Consider the following 24,521-nt stretch of genomic DNA (forward strand, 5'->3'; position numbering starts at 1 on the left):
GGAAGCATTCATCATTTCTGTAGCTGCAATTTAGGAAGGCCACTGAAATGTGACCTCTGTTATGTTCTTCTGGAGAATTAGAAAAATATGCTGAATTATAATCTTGATGTGTAACAGACTGCAGCTTGAATCTCACGTTACTTGCATCCATTTTACCAGAAGGAACCCTCTGACTTGTTTAGGTTTTTGTTGATTTTACTATGGTGTAATGGAAGCAAAGACAACTGTTGGAAGGAAAGCTCATCTAATAAAGATTCACTTGTCATTTTCTCCTTTGAAAATAATAGGCTTTAAATGTAACTGTAGGACATATTCATGGCTATCTCTGCCTACCCAAATCCCCTTGGAAACTCTTTCAATAATAATATTATTCCTGTGAGTTAAGAAGAACACTACCTGTTGTCAGTGGCTATACTGAAGAACATCCTTCCCTGCCACCATCTCATCACTTTACTCCTCAGCTAGGTAATTTCTACACAGATTTTGGCAGGTCTTGCTTTATGTTCAAAGACACTGTAATAATATGAACCACAACAGGCAGAACAAAAAGAAGATTGTCACATTGATTTGCTTTTTCAAGGATATTTTCATCATTCACTGTAAAGGTCTATGTGAAGCAAAGGACTCAGCTCTTTGAAGTCACCATAAATTGACAAGACTTCTAACTAATTCTTTTATGTAGAAGATAACTGAGAAAGATGCTAATTTTTTAATGTAAATGGTCTTTGATATCTAGTGAACTGTAAGGTAGATTGAATATTTAATCTGAAATTGCAATAGTCTTATAAAAATTAGCAGAGAGGTCTGAGAGTTAAAAAATATACAAAACATGAGAGTTAAAAAATATACAAAACCATTCTATTTCCTTGTCATATGAGAGGAATACTGCTGGAAAGGAGACCTCCTATTCGGAAAAAGACATTAATATAATTTTTTGACCTTCTGTGACTGACATTTTGACAATTCTGTGACTGCTTCCATTTAAAAGGAGATAGAAAGAATTTTTAAAACAATTAACTAGCATCTCTCATAGTGTGATTTCCTTTCCCGCCATGATGATATACTGACTGTTAGCTACTGAGGTTTAGCTCTGTAAAGAATTTTGGGTACATGCTTGGACAGCTTTTCTTAGGTGCTCTCCAGAGGAATTTAGACATATTATCCAAGAGAGAGCCCTTGAGATGCTCATCTCACCTGTATGTGGGGCCCTCAACTAACCCTGATTCAAATCCTAGGCTTTACTATCTGTAGCTCTATACTTTTGAAGTCTCTTTCAAAAAAACTGGAGGCCACCCCCAAGTGGCAAATGAAATTAGCAGAGTATGCCAACAGGGCAGCTCATCACCGTGCAGACGCTGTGCAGTGTCCTGTTCTGAACATCACAGCTGATGGCACACTCATACAGAGGAGAGCAAAAGCCAGTGCAGCACTTGGAGATTAAGGCAGTGAGTCTAGAATGAAAGAGGCTTCTGATTTCAAACAAAGGGACTGTGCATCACACAATTGTTCTCTGTAGTCCTCAGCACAACTGCAATAGTTGCACAGTTTTATTTGCTACGTTAAACATCTGAATAAATTCCCCACGTGACCTTTGTGGCCTTGGTGGGAAAATCCTGCAGGATCACTCCCACCACGCTGAGGTCTTTGAGTGTTCTCAGGTATTCATGAGTAAAGCAAAACACAGGAACAGGAGATGACACAGCTACTACTGCTCACCTGAGCAAGGAATCTCTATTGAATAGGTCTTGTCTATTGAACAGAATTTACTGGAAAATATTATCATTGCATATAATTTCTGTTAAATTAACTCTGCCTGATTATGAGCTTTATCAGGAACAGAAATAACTAGCAATCCTCCAGCATAGTTTAAATGAGTTAGCTTAAAAACTGCATTAAACTGTCTTATCCCTCAAATGATGCAATCAAATTAAAAAATTATGTGCTCATAAATGAACTAGGAACAAATGTACAAAGTTGTTACAGCAACTGAAACACTGAAGTTAAAATTATGGATCCTAAATCCTTGCAAATAAAAGTAAATTAATTTCCAAGGTAATTGGAATTTCTTCCAAAAATTATTTATCACAGCATCATCTTTTATAGTTTCAACAGAATTGATTTGATGGCTTTCTAATGAAATATAGTTAATCAAGAGGAAGGTTTTAGTAGCTTATGAATTGCTATCATCTTGATATATATCATCTTCTAGTCATCAGTTACACTTGCTGCACCATTTCAGTTTTTTCATTAATATTATTTTATTAATCATAAATATCATATATTTTGCACCTGAGCAATTATATTGTGATTGCTGTTATGTATTGCTTTATTGTAGCTCATATTTTTGTCTAATCCATTGAATCCTACTTAATACCTGCCTTAGTTACTTTGAAAAATACTTCTTTTTTATTCTAGTTATCTTTAGCAGCAGATTTAAATGTGCTCATGTGAGGTGTCTGCAACACATGCTACTGCAGCAACAGCATTAATAATCATTAAGACTTTTTTTTTCAAACAGTTTGCTAAAATGGATGTGTGTAAAATGCTTCATTCCTTGAAAAATTTTCTCTAGGAGTTACAAAGCTGTGTGTCTGCATTTTTAATGGAGTTTGTGACTGTATTGGGATACTTTCTTAAATCTTTAGGATTTTATTTCAGCCAGGGAGTGTTGGGAACACTGGTGTCGGTACTGTGCTCTGTGAGAACGTCATCTTCAGTCACAGCCTTTTGCTGGACTCCCTCCAGTCATTCCATCTCTCTCTTGTACTGGGGAGCCCAGAACTGGACCCAGCACTTCACATGTAAACTCACCAGTACTGAGGAGAAGGAATTAGAGAATAATGTGGCAGTATCTTTTAAATTGATCCTTGTCCTTGGTCTTTCTTGCCCTTCCTCTAGGTCTCTTTGAAGACAGCTCTTTATAACAAGACTCTGCAAACATTTTGTTGTACAGCTTTATCTATTCCAGTGAAAAACCCAATTCTTTCAATCATTCTTCATTGGTTACATTTTCTAAGCAGCTTATGAGTCATTTTGCCCCTTTTCAAATTCATTTTTAGTGGGTCTGTAAATATGCATATAAAACCCAAAATTCCACATATTATTTTTCCAGAGGCTTTACCAGTGCCAATTTTATCAAAATAATTACCTCCATGTCTTCTGTTTTTGAGTTCTGAATACTAGCTAGAATTAGTCTTCCTTATTTTGCAACATTTCATTCTTGTTTTAATTCCACAGAATTACCCAAGTGTTTTATTTGATATTTGAAAGTTATTTTCCATTTTGTTTCCACCTTTGATATGGGTTTGGGTTTCTTTTTTCCCAAGGAGTACTTTTTGCTTGGTTTTGGAGTATGTCATCATATTGATTTCTGAACATTTCTTCCATCATGTCCACTCCCTTCCTTGTGTGTTACCGACAAAATTTTTTGTCTTTCTTATTTGATCACAATTTTTAATGAAAATATTGACTGTGGACCCATCATATCTTTGTGATACATATCTCAAAATATTCTTTATTTGAAAACTAACTTTTGAAAATGAATTCTTCTGATTCAATATATATTTCCATTCCTCTTCACAGTGATTTTATCTGCACTGTTTTCTTTTTTACATTGAGACAATGTCAGGTAGAAATGTGTAACAGTTTTAACAAAGGTCAAAATATGCTACATTTTTTTTTCTTTCCTTTATCCACTAAGCCACTTACCCTGTAAAAGGAGAAAATTACATTAGTTTGACATGATTTGGTTTTGATAAATCCGTGGTAGCTGTTTGTTATCATTTTAATTATCTCCAAGGTGCTTAGAAGTGGATAGCTCAATAATTTTTTGGTATCTCTGTGGATATCAAAATTAATCTCTAACTCTCTGAGCTCTGTTTTGATCTTTTATATCTCTGGTTCTATGTACACACATAGCTGTGTATGTGTGGTTGTGTGTGCATATTTGTATATATAAGCAACATCTTTCCCTTGCCATAGTTATTTGGAATCATCCTCTTGAGATTTCAAAGATGATTAATAATAGTTCAGAGATTATGTTTCAGGAGAATGTCATTATTCTGTTCTGCCTTGAACTCAAAACACCATCTCCTTTCTACCCCTTTCCTTGACTAATCTGCCTGAGATAGCTAACATGAGTGGAGGAAATTTCATTTGTTCTGTGGAAAATACTTTTCTTGAGGCAGGAGTGAAGCTTTAACAGGTCTTGGCTACTTGCACTTGCATGTATATTTTTATGAATGAGTTAATAAAAGAAATGTAGTAAATTTGTGAAGTTTTGTGACGCCTGGAGCAGCAATCACTGAGGTAGGTAGTTGCATAAGCACATAGTGAAGTCTGCCTTCTGTTAGTACCTTGTATGGAGAAACAAAGATTTTAGAAAAAAGGTACAGGACATTTTGCATACAAAAGACACTTCATGTCTGTCAGCAAACCCAGTCATATTGAAACAAGCATTGTGGAAAAAGCAAGAGACCACCTAAGTAGACACTTTATTGAGTATGTAACTACCAGTGAATAAGATTATATGGTGACAGCAGCTCTTAGGATCCAGCTGAACCAGAAAAAAGAACCAAACCCTTAGTCTCAATGAGAGAAATGGGACCACACACCTATGTGCACATACAGCCAGTGGACTGAGCCACATTTCTTAGTTTGTGTGCACTGCTTCTACTTCTGAGCCATAAGTACGTTTAGAAGGAAAGGAATTAGATGATCCAAGTCCTTTAATCTCAGAGCCTTAAAAGAAAAGAGTAAGAAATACAAACTAAATGCTTATGTTTGTGTTTAATTAACTGCACTGCTTGTGGTGTGGTTTCCTGTGAGCATGGGTTGTCCAGTCATTATAATGGGAGCAGTGTGAGCAGTAACCCATTGATATCTACGGCTCTCTGCTATGGAGGAGAAGCAAAGGTATCAGAAAGGAAAGGGGGAAATCACTGCACATCTTTAGTCTCTGTGAACTGTTTTTCAGCCTTTTTGGTAGATTTCAGAGTTGTAAGCCATTTACCAGGGAGCATGCTTTGTGTATTGCCTCTGTGCTGTAGAAAATCAATCACTTCTGGTCCACTCCAGTTCCAATCTGAACCTGGAATTCAGGACAAGAGAAATTACTGGGCACTGCAGAATGATTTTAGTAAAACTGTACTGTTCCTGCTGTGCCTGGATTTGGACTAAACTGAGGGCAAAGCAAAAGGAATTAATTACTTTGGACAATGATACTAAAGCTTGGAATATGAACTCTGTGCAGTATGAACAGCACAGAAATTGTTGGCTTCAGAATTAACCTTAAATTCTTTGGCAAGTAAGTCATATAAGCTGATACAAACCACAAATACATTTTACTTTTGCCCAAAAAAAGTCTTTATCCTTTCTGATTTGTTGCTGGATGTCATATGTACCCATTTTGTTTTGGAAATAAAGATCCTGACTTAAAAATGTTGTCTGCTTTGAAAGTGCAGCTTGTTTTTTAAAGCAATGAGATTTCCTTTTTTTTTCTCCCCCCCCCCCCCCCCCAATTATACCATTTGTGGCTGGTTTTTGTTATACATTGAGCTATCTGAAATGAAGAGACTCTGAATTCTCCAGCACACTGTGAAGATGTAGTGTATTCCTTAGAAATTAATCAAATATCATGATAATGCTGTGAGTTTAACACTAGCACATTGCCATCTGAAGACTGTAGAAATTAACACAAAATCCCACAAGAAAAACAACTGAAGAAATTGCAAATCATAAGGAATGAGCAACAGAGCTGGGAACTGACTCTGGTGATCTGGGATTCTGCTCCCTGATCTGAGCTTCCTGTCAAAATTTGAGAGATCTGTCTGTTTCACATAGCAAGATAATAGACAAAATTTTTTATTCCAAATTAGAAAATATTATTCCCTATTTAATTTCTGGACAGTTTGCTAGGGAAAAAAACCTTTAACATATGAGTAATATCTCTTCATTGTAAAGTTTCATACAATTGACAAATGTTTCCTAACTAGACTCATTGTACATAGAAGAGGAAAAAAAGTGGAAGAAAAATTAACCTGGGACCTTTTAGCAGAGAACTAAGACTGTGGATAGGAAAAGATAAGACTGAAATTTTGAATCTCAGCTTTATGGTATTTCTTTGCAGTAAGAGTTTCCTTTTGGTCTTTTGTTCAGAGTCTTTGGACATATCAGCTACCGTTCAGACTGGGAACTGGTGAAGGTGGACTTCAGACCGTCCTTCCCCAGGGAGTGCACTGATGAAGACTATGAGTCTTGGGAGCTCACAAATCTGCAGGTATTCATGGTTTTATGTTAATCGACAACATTTTTCCACAGCTTTCAGATTCATATGGAGTTGTGTGCTAAGAAAATGTTTCCAAATTGAATTCGGATGCCACACCCACAGCTTAGTCTCCTTATGCTGATTTCGCTGGAGTTTAACATCAGAGAGGATTTTGTGTTCCCTTTGGTACTGTGATCTGTGTCCCAAAAAAGGCAGAACTATAGCTGGGGGGCTGCCATAATAATAGGTGGTCCTGCTGGGTTGGGAAGCATGTCCCATAAAGTGAAGTGTGTAATATTGATTGAAACAATTTCAACATGCAGTCATGTTCTGCCAACTTCCTGACCACATACCATACTCATATATAAATTGCCATAAATGAAGTCCATTCCAGAAGTAATTTAGGATCTCAGTGGACCAATTGTGTAATGGAGTCCAGTTGTTTTGGGCAATACCCTTTCTGCATAGTGCATTAAGGCTGTGCTAATCATGATGCTCTGGCCAAATCCACTTTTCAGAAGCTAAATTCTCTGTACAAAGTACTGATTAAAGAGACCAATATGTGGTGGGATTTTTTATTAAATGGAACACATCATATTTATTCATACTCATTCTGATTTTTATGTTTTACTTCTTCTACCGGGGTTGGTTTATTTTTTTCATACTACTCAGTTTTCCTCCAGCTCTCTTTTTCTAATACTCATGCCTAATTTTACACCTCCTGTTTGGGACTGCTGTGTGTCTACAAAGAATGTTACACAGATCTGAACCTAAAGAGTAACAGTATCTTGGGTTATTGGCATTGAAATATCTTTCAGAAATTAGAAACTGCTAAAATGACTTTGACAGAGTACTTCTAGATGCCCATTTACCAGTGGAGTGTGTATGGAGAGAGTTCATTCCGTGTCCTCATGGTTGGTGCTTCAAATTGACAGCCAACATGAGATATGATGATTTAGAGAAATTCAGCAATCTTCAGCCAGATGAAATTTTTAAATGGCCATTATGAGCTTTGCACACAGGTTGGGCACTCATGAAACATAAATTGCACTTGCATTTTCATGTGCATCTTCAGATTTGTGTCCTGGAAATATAGCTTCTGTTACAACTATGTAATGACATGTTGGTGGACAGCAGTGAATATGAGGGCTTTTCTCTACCTATAGATCTGATATCAGAGGGTTGATAAAGTTTATGGTCTTGGCAGCAAGAGCAGCCTTTCTCAGGACAGCACAAGGTTTGTTTGTGGAGGTTCTGTTGCAATAAGTCCAGTGCTTTGATATTCAGGGTGATCGTTGCATCATGGGCCAGCAGAGAAGCTTTCGGAAGAGGAAGATTTCATCTTGGTGCATTAAAGGGAAAAGTTTCACATCAGCTCTCACATCCAAAGTCTGTGAATGTGTGAACACTGATTTCTTATGGTGAGTCTGTCTTTGAGTCTTTTGACTTATTTCTAATAAATATTTACATAGAATTTGAGATGGGTTTATTTTCCTCCTTTTGCCCCTGTTCCCATAGCCATGTATAAGCAAATGAAAAACCTGTTATTAAATAACAGCTTTCTTTTACATTTGCATTTGTTTAAAAATGTTGCTATGTTTAAGTATTTGTTTCACCTTACTGAACAGATACTGATGTTTTTCTGTATTGATCAAGACTTGAAAAATGACCATTGAATTAATTTTAAAGAAAAAAAAAAAAAAACAAATGGAATGGTTCGTCTGAGTGTCAAAGGAAACCTTAAAAAAATCTTTTTTTATCAAGGGAGGTAATTTTGCAGAACTGACAAAGTAATTGCTATCAGTTTTTCCCCCAAGTGTACACAACTCCCACTGAAATTAGAACAGAATTGGCTTCATCAACTTGTATGTTCATCTAGTAGAATAACACTGAAAAAATATATTGACTTTGAAAAATGTAGTTTCATTCACCCCAAACTGGATTGCAGAGTGAAGTGGGGGTAGTAACATGTTTGGTGTTGATGTTTTTCAGTGATTACGGGTTTGAGCGCTCTGCACCTCTGAATCTGGAGTCCAGCAAATGCTTTGCTGACTTTTGGTTTAACCCAGAAGCACCTCCTGAAGACTGTGTGTTGGGGCAGGCATACACCAGCAGCACTGGGTAAGCTGAATTTGCATTTCATGGGCTTGATGAGGCTTCCAGAGAGGGGTAGAATATTTCAAGCAGCAGCCTCAAATGTAGTTTGAAAGAAATTCACATTTAAATACTTAAATGGAGTCTATGAGGGAGCTGGAGAGGGACTTTACACAAGGACACGTAGTGATAGGACGAGGGGGAATGGCTTTAAACTGAAGGAGTAGAGGTTTGGATTAGATAATAGGAAAAAATTCTTTGCTGTGAGAGTGGTGAGACACTGGCACAGGATGCCCAGAGAAACTGGGGATTCCTCATCGCTGCATGTGTTGAAGACCAGGTTGGATGGGGCTTTGAGCAACCTGATCTAGTGGAAGTCCATGATCTAGTCCCTGTCCATGACAGGGGGATTCATAGAGATAATCTGTAAGGTCTCTTCCAACCCGAACCAATCTATGATTCTATGAAATGTAAATTAGGCAAACTGTAAAAACAGGGAAATGGAAAAGTTCTGATTCTGACACAGAGCATGAACAGAAACTTCCTACAGACTGATGAAAGGGAAATATTGCTTTGTGTGCTCACAGCAGTTTAAAAACTAATCCATTTGAGAAGAGAGTGAGCTGTCTTTTCAAAATTCTATTTTTTTTTTGTAATATTTTGTATCTATTCCTATCACTTCTGATAGGAATGTTCATGAGGCTTTTAGCTCATTTCTTGGGTTCAGAGTAATTTTCAGTTTGGATCCATCTCAGGAACTGACAGCATCTCACAGAATTTCCAGGTTTCTCCCTTCCATAAGGGTAAGGAGTTCTGTGGAGAAAAGTTTCTTTTCCTGACCATATGGGACACTCAGAATCAAAGAAAAGCTTTAGTAACTATAAACAATACTGCATAGAATATACACTACAATGTAGTCTGACGTCTGTGCTGAGAATAACTTGCAGCTGGCATCTATTCTGGCTTATCATAACACCATCACAGTCAGTTGTGGAGATGAGAACCAAATGCTGAAATGTCCAATCTGGCAATAGAATCTCAGTCTCTGTGTATATTTACCTTACAGAGGAAAATGCTGCCTTTTGGGTTGTGGATGACAGCTGGGATATATAGAGTGGGAATTCAAAAGAAGGAAATGTAACTCTGATTGTAAAGGATGTTTAAAAATGACATACCTGTATGAAAGTGATCTGTAAATAATTACTGTACACATCCAACCATTTCATTATTAGCACTTTAAAAGTGTGAGTCCTTTCACTCTTTTGTACAGTTGAATTAAACAAATGCTTTAAGTGTTTTAAGAAATGAAGAGATTTGGAAGCAACAGTTAAGCAATTAGTTCTGGGTTAATGTAGAAGCTGTTTGGTCTAATTTCTTCCCAATCTGTGGGATTTGAACCAAGACCTGTAGAGCATTGAAGACTTGGATGCTAGAAAAGGGGACGACGGAGAGAACAGCAGACTGTCTAGGTGCCCGAGGGCTAGTCAGGCATGTTTCTAAGTTGGAAAACACAGACTCTTCTAATGCATGCAAGTGAAATTCTCACCCATGCTCCACACCCTTCTTCAGCAGGTTTCCCCAGTAAAGGCAATGAAAGTACCCTCAATGAGAGTACTTGTGTTGTTAGTTGGCTTGGATCATTTGCAGTCTTCTCTGTTTGTGAACCCAAGGAAAAGGCAGTAGCCTCAATCACACATGCATTTGGTGTCTTTGCTGGCATTCTTTTGTTTACCTCCAATTCACTGTGCCCACTGTTTACTGTTTTTGCAGGTACAGGAAAGTTGTTTCTAATGTGTGTGAAGGTGGAGTAGACCTGCAGCAGGACTTAGCACACCATATGTGTCCATTGATTGCTCCCAAGGGACTTCAGATCAGCATCAGAGAAGAAAGTCTGGCTGTAAGGCCTGGGGAAGACATCACCTTCATTGTCCAACAAGAGCAGGTAGTAATGAACATTGGCTACGTGGAAGTTGAATTGCTGATTTTAGGGTTAGTTTCATTCCTACCTGTTTTGCTGCTGAATGAAGATTAATTTGTGCTTGAGGCAAAGATTAATAGCTTTCTAAATATTGAAATGTGATTTCAAGTGAATAAGATAAGCCAGTAAACTCAGTGAACCTCCAAATTCCACCCGCAGAGTAGGATTTGTCCTCATCAGAAAAAGCAGTGGTTTCTTGGAAAGTCAGAGTAACTGGATTACCAAAGTCATCTTGAACGGAAAATTTCAACTGCTGTATCAGAGAAGAACAAAAATGGAGAGAACATTTAATACTTGGGTTTAGATATTTTTGAGAATCAGCCTTTCAGAAAGGAATGAGGCAAAGCCTTACAGAAATCAGCAAATAGCTCAGCATTAGAGTATTTTTATATATTAGTTGTGTTGCCCAAGATACTAGGTTTTTTTCTGTTTATTGAGAGACAATTCCCTAAGGCCCTGACCAACAGCAGCGAGTAACTCTTGGATGAATTGTTTGCCATGAGTTTGTTTTCTCTTGCTTGTTTTTTAGCATTAAGCTATAACTGCTCTGCTCAGGTTACCAGAGTATTGTAATCCTGGCTAACCCCACTGGTTTGCAAGAACTTGAAGAAAGTTCACACATTTTGGCAAACCTGTGCTGTAGAAATCAAGCACTTGGGATTTATTTCTGTAATAGAATCAAGAAGGTTACGTGCAGAACACTGGGCTGCTTAATGCTTCACAGGCTCTGTCCCAGTGCATGCAGTGCCCCAACAGTTTGTGTGGCAAGTCCTGCTGCCTTCTCTTTTTAAAGTTTGTTTGGAAATGTTTATTGTAAGCCTAGAGCATTTGGTTACAATTTGGACTCTTAATGATTTTGATTGGCAGTTTGACTTTCTTCCTACTGAAGCTTTAATGAATCTCTGTGGCAATATGAAAAACATTTAAAATTATTCAAAAATCTCCAGAAATAAGGGATCTTGAAGAGAATCCCTTGCTGTGTCTTTTGGTGAAGTCTTCGCTCCATACATCAAAGAGGAAGACAGACTTAGAAGAAATATAGCAGTTTGGTGCCCTCTATGGCTAAGAATAATATTTAAACTCAAATGTTCTGAGCACTGCTTAGGACTTAATCTGTATGACAAAATCAAATAAGAATTCGTAACAATTACTGAGTTTAAGAATCAGCTCTACTACAGCAGACCAAAACATATTACTTTCTCTGGTGAACAAAATTAATTTGTTAGTTTCTGTGAATGCATGTTGTTAGGTGCAGGAATACAAGACATCAGAGAGGAAAGGAAGCAGACTTCTGGTACATTTAGGCAGTTTGCAACTGTCATTAGAAATAATAATAAAAAATAAATACACCATCATGGTCATAATTTTCCCCAAATTTTGTTGGCTGAATATATGAAAAAATAATGTCATTACAATCTTCTATTTTTTATGGAGGTGGATGTCCCAGTTCCTTATAGATTTATCTGCCTTTTCCCTTTGTCTCTGTTTTGCTATCTCTCCATACTCTGTCTTTACTGGTCAGGAAATCAAAATACCTTGATATTTTGAAGAAAGCACCCTCATTTTTACACTAGGGAAGTTAATAGAATAAAATGTTAAGAGAATCTTCCTCTACTGTCTTTCAATGCTGGTTTCTGTCTCACCTGAATTTAGGAGCACAGTGTCACTTAAAGGAACACTTAAGAGAAGTATTATGAATTATAAATTCCATGAGCTATTTGACATGATAGAATTATTTGACTGGACTTTTAAACCATTTCCCAAACTCTGCTTTATTAAGCATGCATCAAATTTTGTGCTAGAGCATGTTAACTCTTAACATGCTGGTAGCTCAGTGTAATGCTCTACAACTCTGTGAAGATCCCAGCTTGGGTCTTAAAGCCACATGGTTGACAGTGAGAAGGTGTGGCTGGAAACTGCTGTGAAGAACATCTAAGCCAATTAATTTTACTTTATAACTGCTAAGGCTAGAAGCTTGTGTGATGAGTAGGAAATTGCTAAATCTTCAGTTGCTTACAATCACATGAGCAGCACTTTTGAACCTGGGGCTGCCCTGCTCCATTATGTTAAATAATGTCCAGCTGCATTAAGAGAAGAGTGATGGTTTCTGTGCCATACAACTTGGCCAGTGGTCTGGGGTATATAATTTTAAGGTAGCATCTTGCTCTCTAAACATGGTATTTTCTCTGTTAGTGCACAGAGCTTCTGTTGCACTAATGTAATTGCCATGGCAGTAGTGGTTTTACTGCAGCTGTCGCAGTTGGGTGAAGATGTCTGGCTGGGGCTGAAAACGCTGTTGTGATTCCGTAAAAGGTTACAAACATGTGTCCTGTCTATTTTGGTTGTGACCATTGCAGATATCTTGGATGTGTTTTCCTTTTAGGGTGATGTATTGAGTACCAAATACCAGGTAGATCTTGGGGACGGCTTTAAGGCGATATACGTGAACCTGACAATGACTGGAGAGCCCATCCGTCACCGCTACGAGAATCCCGGGATTTACCGCGTCTCCGTCAAGGCTGAGAATGTGGCTGGGCATGACGAGGCTGTGGTGTTCGTCCAAGTCAACTGTAAATCTGCTCTTTGGTTTTCTTACTTTGGCCACTGTGTACAGACCTCGTGTCAGCTATGAAAGAGGAATGAAAATTGCTAGTCATAGTTAGGAAAGACCGTATTTTTTCAATATCCTCATGCAGTCTTGCAGTGTTGTGTGTTGTTAATGCAGAGGCTTGTAAACCTAATCCAGTAGGAGGTCAGAATCAGTTTTTGTTTGGATTTGGCAGAAGGATGGTTTATTAATCTTTTAAATAATAAACATGCCTCAGTATAAATTTCAGGTTTGATCCATCTTCCTGATTCAACACCCCTTGTCAGCCTTAGCAGCTAAAATTTAATACTTTGAGCTAGGTCTTTGTAGAGCTTCCAGGTGCAGTGTAAAGCAAGTTAACAGACGTATTGGGAAACATGAGTTCTTGTATGATTCTAAAAATTAGTCAAAATCTCAGTGGTTCTAAATCTAAATTTTAGGTAGTTAATTGTCACAGATTTTTAAATGGTGCTTGGATATAACTTCATGTTTGCCAGCAGTATTACTTGACTTGCGCTTCTCTTCCTCTCCTTAATTAAGACTGAAAAAACCCAATCAAACAGATACAAAATAAAGAATAGCATGGCCCAGGGAATATCATGCACCATTGCAAGCTTAATGTACCTCAGTCATCTCATAACTGAAATGAAGAAGGAAACTCAAAAGTGGAACTGATTTCTCCTCTTCCTTTGAGATTCAAGACAGCTATTGCCTGTTTTCAGATGCGTCAAAAAAATTCAGAAACTAGTAACATCAAAGGGAAAGATACTCATCTTGCATTCTCCAGGTGTCTGTTTCCCTCTGTTGTCAGTGGTGTGCCTTCCATCCTAAACCCAAAGCAGTGAAAATCACTGGAGCCATATACCAGGTTATGCACAGAGCCATCTGCTTTATGTCAGCTTGTCTAGTGACTGCTGATATTTTTGTATTTTGCTAGTGTGTCCTTGAGTTCAGAGTTTCCAGTTCTTCTTTGAGTAGCACACAAAGCCAAACACATTCATGCTGAAGACCAGTCTCCTGTTATTATCAAGCAGAAAGAATCTGAATCAAATTTTACAGCTCAGTTTCATTATCTGTTTCTTTGTTGTGTTTGTTTTTTAAATCATTTGACAACTCCAGAGAATCAGATAAATTACTTAGGGCTTTACTGTTACATTTGAGAAGCTTCTAGGTGCTGAGAAGTGGAGTAGGCAAAGAAATAGTAGATCTGTACAAGCAATGAAAAGGAAAAAACTCTGTGTGACATTCTTCTCTCCAAGAATAACTTCTAACCCTTCAGAGAATGACAAGCAATAGCAAGCCCTGATGGAAAGCAGAAGACTTTCTCAAAGTGTGCTTTTAGCATGGCCTATGTTAGAATAAACAGTAAAACTAAAATATGTAGATTCTCTTTCATGCAGCAGATTTTAAAACTGCAGAAAGCAGAATTGTTTTACACAAGTAAATGAGTGGTGCATTAGGGGGGCTTTGGTGCAGAAGTGCAGAGACAGCAGGGCACTGAGGCGCATGTGATCCCTTCCTGAGCCTGCCCCTGGATGCTGCACAGGGACTGGCAGAATGGAGGTGTGTTACACAGCCTGCTTGAGTAAATGCTTTCCACGTGATTAGCTCTGTTTAATTTTTTAGGTAAATTACAAGATTTGAGGAAATTAGTTGGCACTAATTAAACTGCAATTTCTACGTTCTAGTGAAACACTGATAGCCATTAAGGGACATTTTTCACTGTGGAATACCATGAAAGCAGGGGTCTCTGCAGAGTTCTTCTTTCAGGAGTCAGCAGTCTTCAACTGATGCATTATTCCCAGGGAATTTTTTCAGAGGCAAATGGTAGAGGAAATCTTTCCACTTCTGCCAGGTTGCTATGTGATACTCTGTAATGCAGGACAATTATAAGAATTTTTGCCTGTTGTGCAAATCATACTTTCTGATCCAGATTAAACAATCTACAACTTTCTAATGAACTGCAAGAGAAATTAGAAGTTAGAATTAGCAAAAATGTGAGTAGGCAACTGTAGAGGCCCAAGAACTCAGAATAAAAAGAACTAAAGAAGAACTGCATACATCCATTAATACATATGCTGCATGGATTTTATTTTTCATGGAACCATGACCTGTATAGTGTGGAACTTTGGAAACTATTGAAATTTTAACTTAGTTAAATAGAAATCATATAACTTCAGTCTTAATTGTACACACTTAAGGGTGCCATGAAGCTTGTTCAAATGCATTATGGAATTGTGCAACAGAGACAAGCAGAAGGATTTGCAGTAATTATTCTCAGCTCTTTAATATATAGAAAGAACAACCTTGAAATTACAGTCATCATTCAAGTACCAAGCAACTTGGACTCTAAAAATTTTGGAAAAGAAAGTAATCTTCTTCAGGAACAAAACCATATCTCAAAGTAATCAGTTTCCTTTGTGAAAACACAGATTTATGGCAGAAGCTAAAAGGTTTCTCAGATCCTTCGAGAAGGAAAATATATTTCTAGGAGGAACAAATTTAATGAAATTCCTAACATTTCTGGATTTTCTTCAAGACACCATCACCAGAGAAGCATTTTTACTCCTCTGGAAGCTACTGAAGAAATAATTTGTTAAAGCACCCAACAGTTTTGAATTCATCTAGGTGGTTAGAGAGTTATTGGAGAAAATGCAGAGTAAAATAGCGCTTTACATTCAGATGAAGCACCACACAGATCAAGTGAAGTGAAGTGGAAAAGGGCTTTGGACAACTTGCTCTCAGAAGTTCAGTCAGTTTACTCAAAGTGAAATTAGAAGTGAACCAGCAATGATTCACTCCCTGATACAAAATAAGAGAAATACTTTAGACCAGTGTTAATTACTATTAAATGTAAGTGAAGAACCTTTGAATGAGTTAAAAGATATTTAGAATGGAGCAGAAATGGATGGTTAGTATTCATTCTATGTGAGGAATGAGTTTTGAGCTCTACAGTGGTTTCATATCCCAGGTTTTTGGTGCAGGCGAAGAAGTTAAGAAATTCTAGTTACCACATTGTGCTGTTAAAAAGCTTTTACCTTCAGACATTCTGATAAAGATATACTGGGAAACCTCTGAGGGAAAGATTTTCTTTCAACACTGTGAAACAGCACAACGCTAATAAACATAACACAAGCAGATAAAACCGTTGTAATGATGCATTTCTTTTAAACAAATAGTAATGTTTATGGTTTTAGTAGTTCAGAAAGGAATAAACTTACTCTAAGGCACATTTTGGAGTCCAGAGGTTATCTATTTTGATTTGCAAATAAATGCTCCCCTGATGTACAGTTCTATTTGAAAGCATGAATTAATGAGATTTTTTATGTGAGCCTAACAGCTGATATTTTATAATGAAAATGAGTAGTCAGCAGCATTCTTTTTCAGTTTTCTGATTATCCCTTAGCAATTTGAGACTTGTTAGATTTCTATTCATTTGATCTTTTGTTACTGAGTTTAAAAAAAGAAGGAAAAAAAAAAGCTGAGATTGCCTTTTCCAGTTTTTAACTGGAGTATTTGCTTATGTGTCAGGAATTGGACATGAATGAAACAAATGGGCCATGAGAGAAGCCCATTTTGTTGATATGTCTTATTGCTTTAAGATATGGTTTGAGGGGTTTTGGGGTCATCTGGGGGATGCTTTGTAGTTGAAATGAAGTCTTTCCAATTATGTCCATAGATTTCAATATGGACGTAAAAGAGGAAGGAAAGGAGGGAGGGAAAAATGAATTCAGGACCTTATGGTGAACAGGTGGGAGGCTTTTGGGGAAGGAGATGTTAATAAATTGATGGATTCTTGTTCAGTGATGTTTTTGGAACTTTGTTCAGCCCCACTCCAGGCTTTAAATTTAGAAGTGGTTCCAGTCATTGGGAGAAACCAGGAGGTGAACTTGACAGCCATCATCCTGCCTAAGAACCCTAATTTGACAGTTTTCTACTGGTGGATAGGAAACAATCTTCAGGTACACAAATGGTTTTGATTATTTCAAGAGATAATTTCAATCTCTTTCCAATAAAGGTTTTCCCTTTCTTTCAAATTTTAAACTGTTTGCTTTGTGGGGGAGAAACAACATTTTCTTATACTTCATTACCTGTGGAAAAAACCCAACTTTTAGAGGGGAATGGATTTGGGATCATAACTGGTGAATGATGAAACTTAGATTTATGCATTTCCAAGCTAATAACAAGTAATGTAAATTGAAGTGCTGAACAAATATATGTATAGGTTGTTTGGGTTTTTCTCATTGTATAGATAAATGTTTTCTGTGGGTCTAAAATAACTGTCATATCAAAAATAAATGTGTTATCTTAAAGGATATCAAAACATTGAGAGCGCTCAAACAATCTAGTGTTATTAATTTGTGGATCAAAGTCTACATACTTGTCCTAGAGCATTAAATATCCAAGTATTTCTGCTGGGGAGTATTTATTGTATAGCTGGGTTAATTTCTTTTAAGGTCATTTTTAAAATAACAGATATTTTCTTTATGAGGCAGACTAAGTGTGACAGAGGAATGCTTCAAATAAGTGCAGTGAACTTTCTTCTTGTGAATGTGCTGTCTCCCCTAATCCCAGCCTGTATCTGTTCATCATTATTGACTTTGCCATTGCAAGAAGAGGTGCTGAGGGTCTTGTGAAGGGTTTTGTCATTCTTAAGGATGTGGTCAGGGAGCAGAGTATCTCAGCTCCACATTAGAGGTGACTGTGGGCTGGTGCTCTAAGTTGACACCATTAATCCTTTTGACCCTGACATACCCTGCATTTTTTGAGGCAAATGATTTGCTTCATATAATCTTGTAGAGATTGTTGAGTCTCACTCAGACTCCATTAATTTTAGTGGGATCTGACTGAAAACCTAAAACTTGACTGATTACTCTAAAAGAAATATTTTCCTCATCTGGCTGCTTGATTGTATAAGATCCTTTCAAGGAAAGAAAAATTCTCTATTGAAAATTGTAGTTGATCGATTTGATAAAATATTGAAAAATTTAAATTTTATGTGAAATTTTTTTGGTGATATTTTATCAACAGTCTTTTTCAGCACTGTTCTCATGGTTCTTGCTGAAATGCTGTTTCCAACTCTTCTTTGTTTTTTTTTAAAGCCACTGCTTACATTGGAGAATTTTCTGGTGACAAAGTTTGCTGAGACAGGTGATGTCAGAGTTACGGTGCAAGTTTCCTGTGGGAGCTCTATGCTTCAGGACTCAAAAGTTGTCCATGTTTTTGGTAAGACATTAGTCTTTTTCCCTTTTTTTGTTTCATATGTAATTTTACTGGATGTCTAAAACCAGCCCTACCACAAGTGAACCTATTGTAAAATTAAATCTAATGCCAGATTTAATTGTTAAAATTAGAGGCATGAAAAGTCACTAAATAACTCCAGAAAGCTCAACAGTCAAACATTTTCCTTTGCTTATTTTAAATGTTACTGTGGTTCCCAAATGCTATATGTATTTGAGTTGTATTTTGGCCAGTGACTAGAAGGTTTCCCAGAATTTATAAGTAAAGTAGTCTAAATACCTCTGAAAAAAAAAAAAAAAAAAAAAAAAAAAGAAAAAAAAAATGCTCTTGCTCTCAGCATTGAAAACCATGTCAAATAATTGTCTTTCATCACAATATATCACTGTTACCTTGATGTTTATCTGAGATTTTGGATCAAATATAGCTCTGCTGTAATTATCAAATAACCCTTCAGCTCTTGTTCCATAATGTGTCCTGGTGTGGCTTTTTTGTGTTTTATTATGTAGTGACAAGGCAGAATATACTGTGGAAAATGCAGTGCTGGGAAATTATTTACATTTGTATTTGTACTGTCACATGTGGGAATTGTAATAAGTATAAAAGCTTTTATTTTAATGCAGAGCTAAAAGCCTTCAGCTATCATGCAATACAAGACGTGATACATCTCTGTTGTCTGAAGAAGATTCTGTTATTTTTGCTTTTATTATACTTACTGTTTTGAAATAATGGCAAAACCTCCATTTTTGCTAAATGGAGCTTTTATGAACCTTCTCATTTTCAAGGATAAATGGATATAATATATATATTGCCGCTTATAAATGCACCAGCTTTTTAAGAAATCTTTAGAAGTATAACTCTCTTAGTGTGAATACATCAATGGCTTTATCATTCCAGTGCTTCTTTTGCCAATCCTGATATCAAGAGCATGAAAATACTGGCCATCAAGAAAATAAAGAAACTTTTGAAAAAGAAAGCCATGTTTAAATAAAATTCTGTTGGAAATAGTGAGGGGAAGCAGGTTTGACTTGTGCATTCCAGAGGTTCTCTATCCCTGCTTTGCATTAAGTTCCCTAGGTTTTCATCCAAGGATCCTGTAGGGAGAAAGGGAAGATTTTAGAGACTTCTTTCTGAGGGTCATCCCATTTCTAGTATTTCAGATATTTTTGACAATATCCAAAGAAATATTGTACCTTTGTTTTATTTTTTCTTCAAAGAGGGAAATAGTTAGCCTTTGCAATATAATTTCTGTTCTTATTTTCGTATCTAATTTATGGACTAACGTATTCATTTTATACAGAAAACAGAAATGTGTAGTGGAAAAACCTCCACATGCTTATGATTCAGTGAGAATAAAATCCATTGGTACATTATAATTTCAAATAAAAGAAACCAATGACTTCTTTTCAATACTCCCTTATTGAGCTAGGGGAAAATTATCTGGAACATTATGAGCCCAGAGCATGTATGTGAATCTGCTTTGTTTCCTTTTCTTCCTCCTCTCTTTAGTCTTTGGGCACAATTTTGATGGTGTTGATGAAAATACAGAAAGAAATGGAATGCCTGACAACAGAGAGCAGCAGGGGTCCTAGATACTGCAGTGCTGCACAGCATAAAGTGCTAAATAGAGACTTTTAGTTCTATCAAACCCCTTTTGCAATCTAGTTTATTTCTTGCTATTTATTTTTGTTTTTATAGATCATTTCCATGTTCTTCCTCTGAAGTTTTCTAAGGACCTGGACATGTACAACCCTGACATACCAGAGTGGAGGGAAGACATCGGGCGGGTGGTGACGCGACTCCTTGCGAAGGTGCTCCTTCAGATTGGTCATAAAATGTTCCCTCACCAGCTGTAAAGTTTGAAGGTTAAGTTAATACCTTCTCGTTTAGAAGGTATTTTGAAATGGAGGCAGAGCAAAATAGTAAAGTGAACCTCATGAGCCACATTTCATGCAAGTTTGAGCCTAGTGTCACTTTTAAGTGCAAGCTGTTGACGATGATATTGTAACACAGACAGTTTAGGTCTAACACAGCCTAATTGGCAATTAATGCTAAATATTGCTCTCTGGGATTAGGGGTAGACATATTAGCAAACACTGATGACTCCAAAGCAGGAAGAGTTAAGTAGCTTAAGTGTGATAGATTTAGAAGCTAAGCAATGAGTAATATAAAAGACATCATCTTTGTGTAAAAAAAAGCAGAAAGAAAGAATTTCCTATGCTTATTCTGTAACTTTGAAAATTACATATAATATATAGGCACTCAATTCATGCAGTGGTTTTTCAGAGCGTGTTCACAAAAGAAATCTGGATTTCGAACAGATGAATCCTGTACGTTAAATCAAATACAAACTATGAATTAGTGCTGTGGCATTAGATCACCTCATGGAAACTTTGGGCTCGAGAGCTCTTCAGGCACACATCCTGCCAGCAATTGAGGGTGCACACACTGCTTTCATGAGTGTAGTAGCACTGAAGTACAGCTTGATATTGTTTATAAAATATTTGAATTTTAAATCATTTTACTCATCCTGGATTTGCAATTGTGCAAATCAGGTTCTAAATTTCTTGACTTTATAGAGTTTCCTGCTTTTTTTTCTTTGAGATTTTTATCAAATGACGTTAATTTCTTGCTTTTATCAACTTAAATTCATTCCATAATGAGTTCCACTAGTGTCAGTCAAAAAATATTTTACTCCCCTATAAAATAACTCTTGCATTTTAATAATTACTGAAACATTTATCAAAGTATATGGACAATTTAATGGAATTTCAGAATGTCTTGGAGGAAGGCCAAGGAAAGTGCCTAGGGTATGGTCACTAGAATTGTGTGGCTACATTGTACAAAACATGGAGAAATTCAGAACTAAAAGCCAAATTAGCACAAACTATTTTACAAAGAGATGTACTTGACTTTCAGCAGGGGAATGAAGGTATTCATTACAATTTCAAGAGCTGAACCTGAGTGTTCTTAGTCTCGCATTGAAGAACTTCTCTCTGTTCATTAAGCACCTTCCTAAGCCACCTTCAAAAGCTAAAGTTAGCTGTAATGAGTATTCACTTCTAAGTCTACACTGTGTCTGAATGGCCCACAAAGGATCCTAAACCACTTTTAATTTTTTTTTTATGTTGCCTCAGAAGTGCTCACCCATTGCAGTTTTTATAAAACCTGAAAACCTCCTCATTTTGCTTCTTTTCTTGATGCCACTGAATTACTTTAATGTGATAACAGCACTTAGGTCTTCCAGTATCCAAAGAGCAACTCACATTTCAGTACATTTATGTTTGGCTTTGTTCATGTTTCAGCTTCTAGTGGAATTCCCTTTAGATATTAAGGATCTGAATAATGAATTCTATATGCCATATGTGGAGTTACTTATGTATTTAATATAAAACACAAAGTGTGCCTCTGTTGTCTTCACAGGAGACCAGTATACCTGAAGAAACACTCATGACAGTTGTGAAACCTGGTCTGCCCACAGCTGCTGACTTGCATGTGCTACTACCAGCAAATCAGCCAAAAAAGAAGAGAAGCATAACAAGTGATAAGGTAACCAGAGCAATGCACATCTGCTTAGAACAGCCTTCATCCTCTTTTGCACTAAGTGGCTGTAGTCTCATTGCCTTTATATGAAATTAAGAGGTGATCCCTGTCTGTGTAAAGATCTCACTCCTATCTGACAAGATACATGTGAATGCTACAGCAGCTATGTCTGATGTGTTTGACAGTGTCCAGACAATCACAATCTACTTTCTGGTATTAGTGTGTTTCTCAAGAATATTTAATATTGGTCTGTCTTTTAAACAGAAACAGCAGTGATACTTGTCATTCTGTGAAGATCCAGTAGAGCAAAGAGTCTCTGCACTGTCTACAGAAGGAAATTAGATTTCAGGTCCAATCAAACCCAGTCATTGACCCATAATGTAAAGAGCATCAAGCAAGTACTTTATGCCCTTGTAAGAAAATGTCATTTTCAATTGGTAAAAAACAAATTTAGTGAAGACAGGATTGAAAATCAGACACTAGTTTCTCCCTAGTTGTTTTCAAACAATGTTTCCTCCATTTTTAGAGACTTCATGCCCATTGAAAACCAGAAGACTTGTACGTTTGGCACATACAATTTATTATATTTGTCCTTTTGCTGTGATAGAGAAGAAACAGATCCTAGCTCTGTGCCTGTACCTTGCAGTTCATGTCCTGCCAGTTAGAAAGAATCAGTGTAAGGTGTCCTTAACTTTGAAGGGCATTTTAAAGCTTTCTAAGACAAGGTCATGGTCTCTGAAGAGCTGGGGCAGTAGGCAAGACAAAGCTCTTCATATTAACATAAACCAAATAGGTTGTGTTTGGAGTTCATGAGATGTACTTTGGAAGGTCCAAAGGAGTATGTTGAAGTTATCCAAGTACTTGAACAGGTGTCTATCATTGAAATGTGTGAGCACACAAAGCTTTCTACTTTTTTGGCAGGCACCCTTACTGTTCTCCCATGTAATCACAGTGAGAATTCCTGGGAGTCTGAATTCTTGATTATGTTGCAGGAAATAGTTAATTTTTGTGGGTTGTTTCTTTTGTAGAGACACATTCATGGACTAAGACTTTCAGCCAGGGGAACATTACCACTTCAAAATTATTTGAAAATGTGCATTTCTTGAGGAAGCAAGGTGAAGTTTCTATAGGAAATTCCTTATTCTGAGCCATTGGGGAATGGATATGTTCAATAATTTAAGGAAACTAATGGATATAGATTATTTTGGTTGTACAAAGATTTTACTTCAGTGCAAAGTGTTATGCATATTAGCTCCCTTTAAATCTCAATTTCTATTTTAGTGCTGTGCTTCAAGGCAGCTTAAAGAGTATCAGTTAAAATCAATGCTGTCTCAAGGTTGTGCTCATGTTTGTGTATGAAACATCATGTGAGTTACTTTAAAGCATAAAGAGGAGCAGTCCCATGCTGCAAATGATTTGGAAAAGCTGCCATTCAGTGAGGCTGTAGGGATGTCCCAGTAGTGTAGCAGGACACAGTTTTGTAATTAGTTCTCCAGTAAGACCTTGCAAAGGTTTTCTGGAGCTAGAGGAGCAGGGGAAGGGGAAAGAAGTTGTATAATCTGGAGAATTTGTGTACATTTCTGACATTGTTAGGATGAACCAGGTCAGACCCATGGCTGGAGCAGGAACAAGGGAGACAGGAGCAATTACAGCAGCCTTTGCTGTGCTGTGATGATAAGTCAGGTACGCCAGTCTCACATCTCAACACTGACTGTTCTTAGAGTACAGTGCTGTAGAGATGTACAGTCAGTCTTCTTGTGACAGCTGCCTACATTTCTGGTTTTATATTACTGCTAATAGACATTGTTTTAGCTATTGGTATGTGCATATAAATGTGTTGCTTTAGACTTGAATGGCAAAAATTTTGATAAAATGTGTTATATCAGAATCAATTGCGACTTGAGAAATATCCTGAAAATATATCCTATATAAATAAACTTAGAAGCAATAGCTTCTGGTAAGTCAGCAGGAAAATACTCATGTTGTCATATGTTTAAAGATTCCTTACATTCCCTTCTGTTACTAGAAGAGAATCTTGAAGATTTTTATCATGAATCAGTGAAAAGATGTGCTTTGTCACACTGCTTATGCCAGTTCTCAAAGTCAGAGTTGTGACACTTTTGTGAGAACCCAGCAATGCAGAATGTTTTCTGCACATTTGGAGGTGTCCCTGATACCTTTAACTTAGGCATAGTTATAAAATGTCTTTTCTTAAAGAGAACCTCTTTGTTCTTGGCTGAAAACCTTTTAGATTTGGGAATATTACATTATTTCAGAAAGATTAAAGGCAATAATTTCTTGCTCAGGCAGGGAACAGCTGCTTGCTGGAGTTTTTATTGGTGCTTTACATGGAGTGTTGGGATGTGATGCTGTTTATTAGGTTAGTCATGTAGAATATGAATCATTACTGATAAAAGTAGCAATCAATAACAAAGATGGTAAGTAAGCTGTCAGTGCAGTAGGAGGAGCCCTTTGGAAATTCTGAAATTTTATTCCACTCTGACAAGAGCCCTTTTTGTTTCAAATATATGCAGAGAGAAATAAAAGCTGACTGTGATTTAACCTGCTTTCAAGAATAGAGAAATTTCAAAAGTTTTCCTTTCTAATTATTGACTCCAGAGAAGACTTGGTTGCTTAATTTATGCACATCTACTGCATGTCTAATGTCAGGTGGGATAAGTCCAGTTGAAAGAGTCAATTAAAATATAATTAAACTATAATCTGGAAGGCAGGGGCTCTGAGGAAGATTTCAATCCAGACAAACTACTTCACAGTAGTAGAAAATTCCCAGTGAGTTGCTTTGGCAAAAAGGGAAA

General features: G+C 36.9%; 1 protein-coding gene across 1 annotated transcript in view; it reads left to right on the plus strand.

Annotated features, from left to right (window-relative positions):
• The window catches only part of SORCS2 (sortilin related VPS10 domain containing receptor 2), a 536,229-nt gene that overhangs the window by 488,075 nt on the left and 23,633 nt on the right, over positions 1 to 24,521 (plus strand). Inside the window, exons 16-24 of the mRNA XM_059470167.1 lie at positions 6,157 to 6,277; positions 7,553 to 7,686; positions 8,258 to 8,386; positions 10,130 to 10,301; positions 12,721 to 12,907; positions 16,753 to 16,886; positions 18,027 to 18,150; positions 19,861 to 19,973; positions 21,586 to 21,711. Of these exons, the coding sequence (XP_059326150.1) occupies positions 6,157 to 6,277; positions 7,553 to 7,686; positions 8,258 to 8,386; positions 10,130 to 10,301; positions 12,721 to 12,907; positions 16,753 to 16,886; positions 18,027 to 18,150; positions 19,861 to 19,973; positions 21,586 to 21,711 (1,240 nt within the window). The remainder of the gene's footprint in view (positions 1 to 6,156; positions 6,278 to 7,552; positions 7,687 to 8,257; positions 8,387 to 10,129; positions 10,302 to 12,720; positions 12,908 to 16,752; positions 16,887 to 18,026; positions 18,151 to 19,860; positions 19,974 to 21,585; positions 21,712 to 24,521) is intronic.

Source organism: Ammospiza nelsoni, chromosome 4 (assembly GCF_027579445.1).
Source record: "Ammospiza nelsoni isolate bAmmNel1 chromosome 4, bAmmNel1.pri, whole genome shotgun sequence".
NCBI classification, from domain to species: Eukaryota; Metazoa; Chordata; class Aves; order Passeriformes; family Passerellidae; genus Ammospiza; species Ammospiza nelsoni.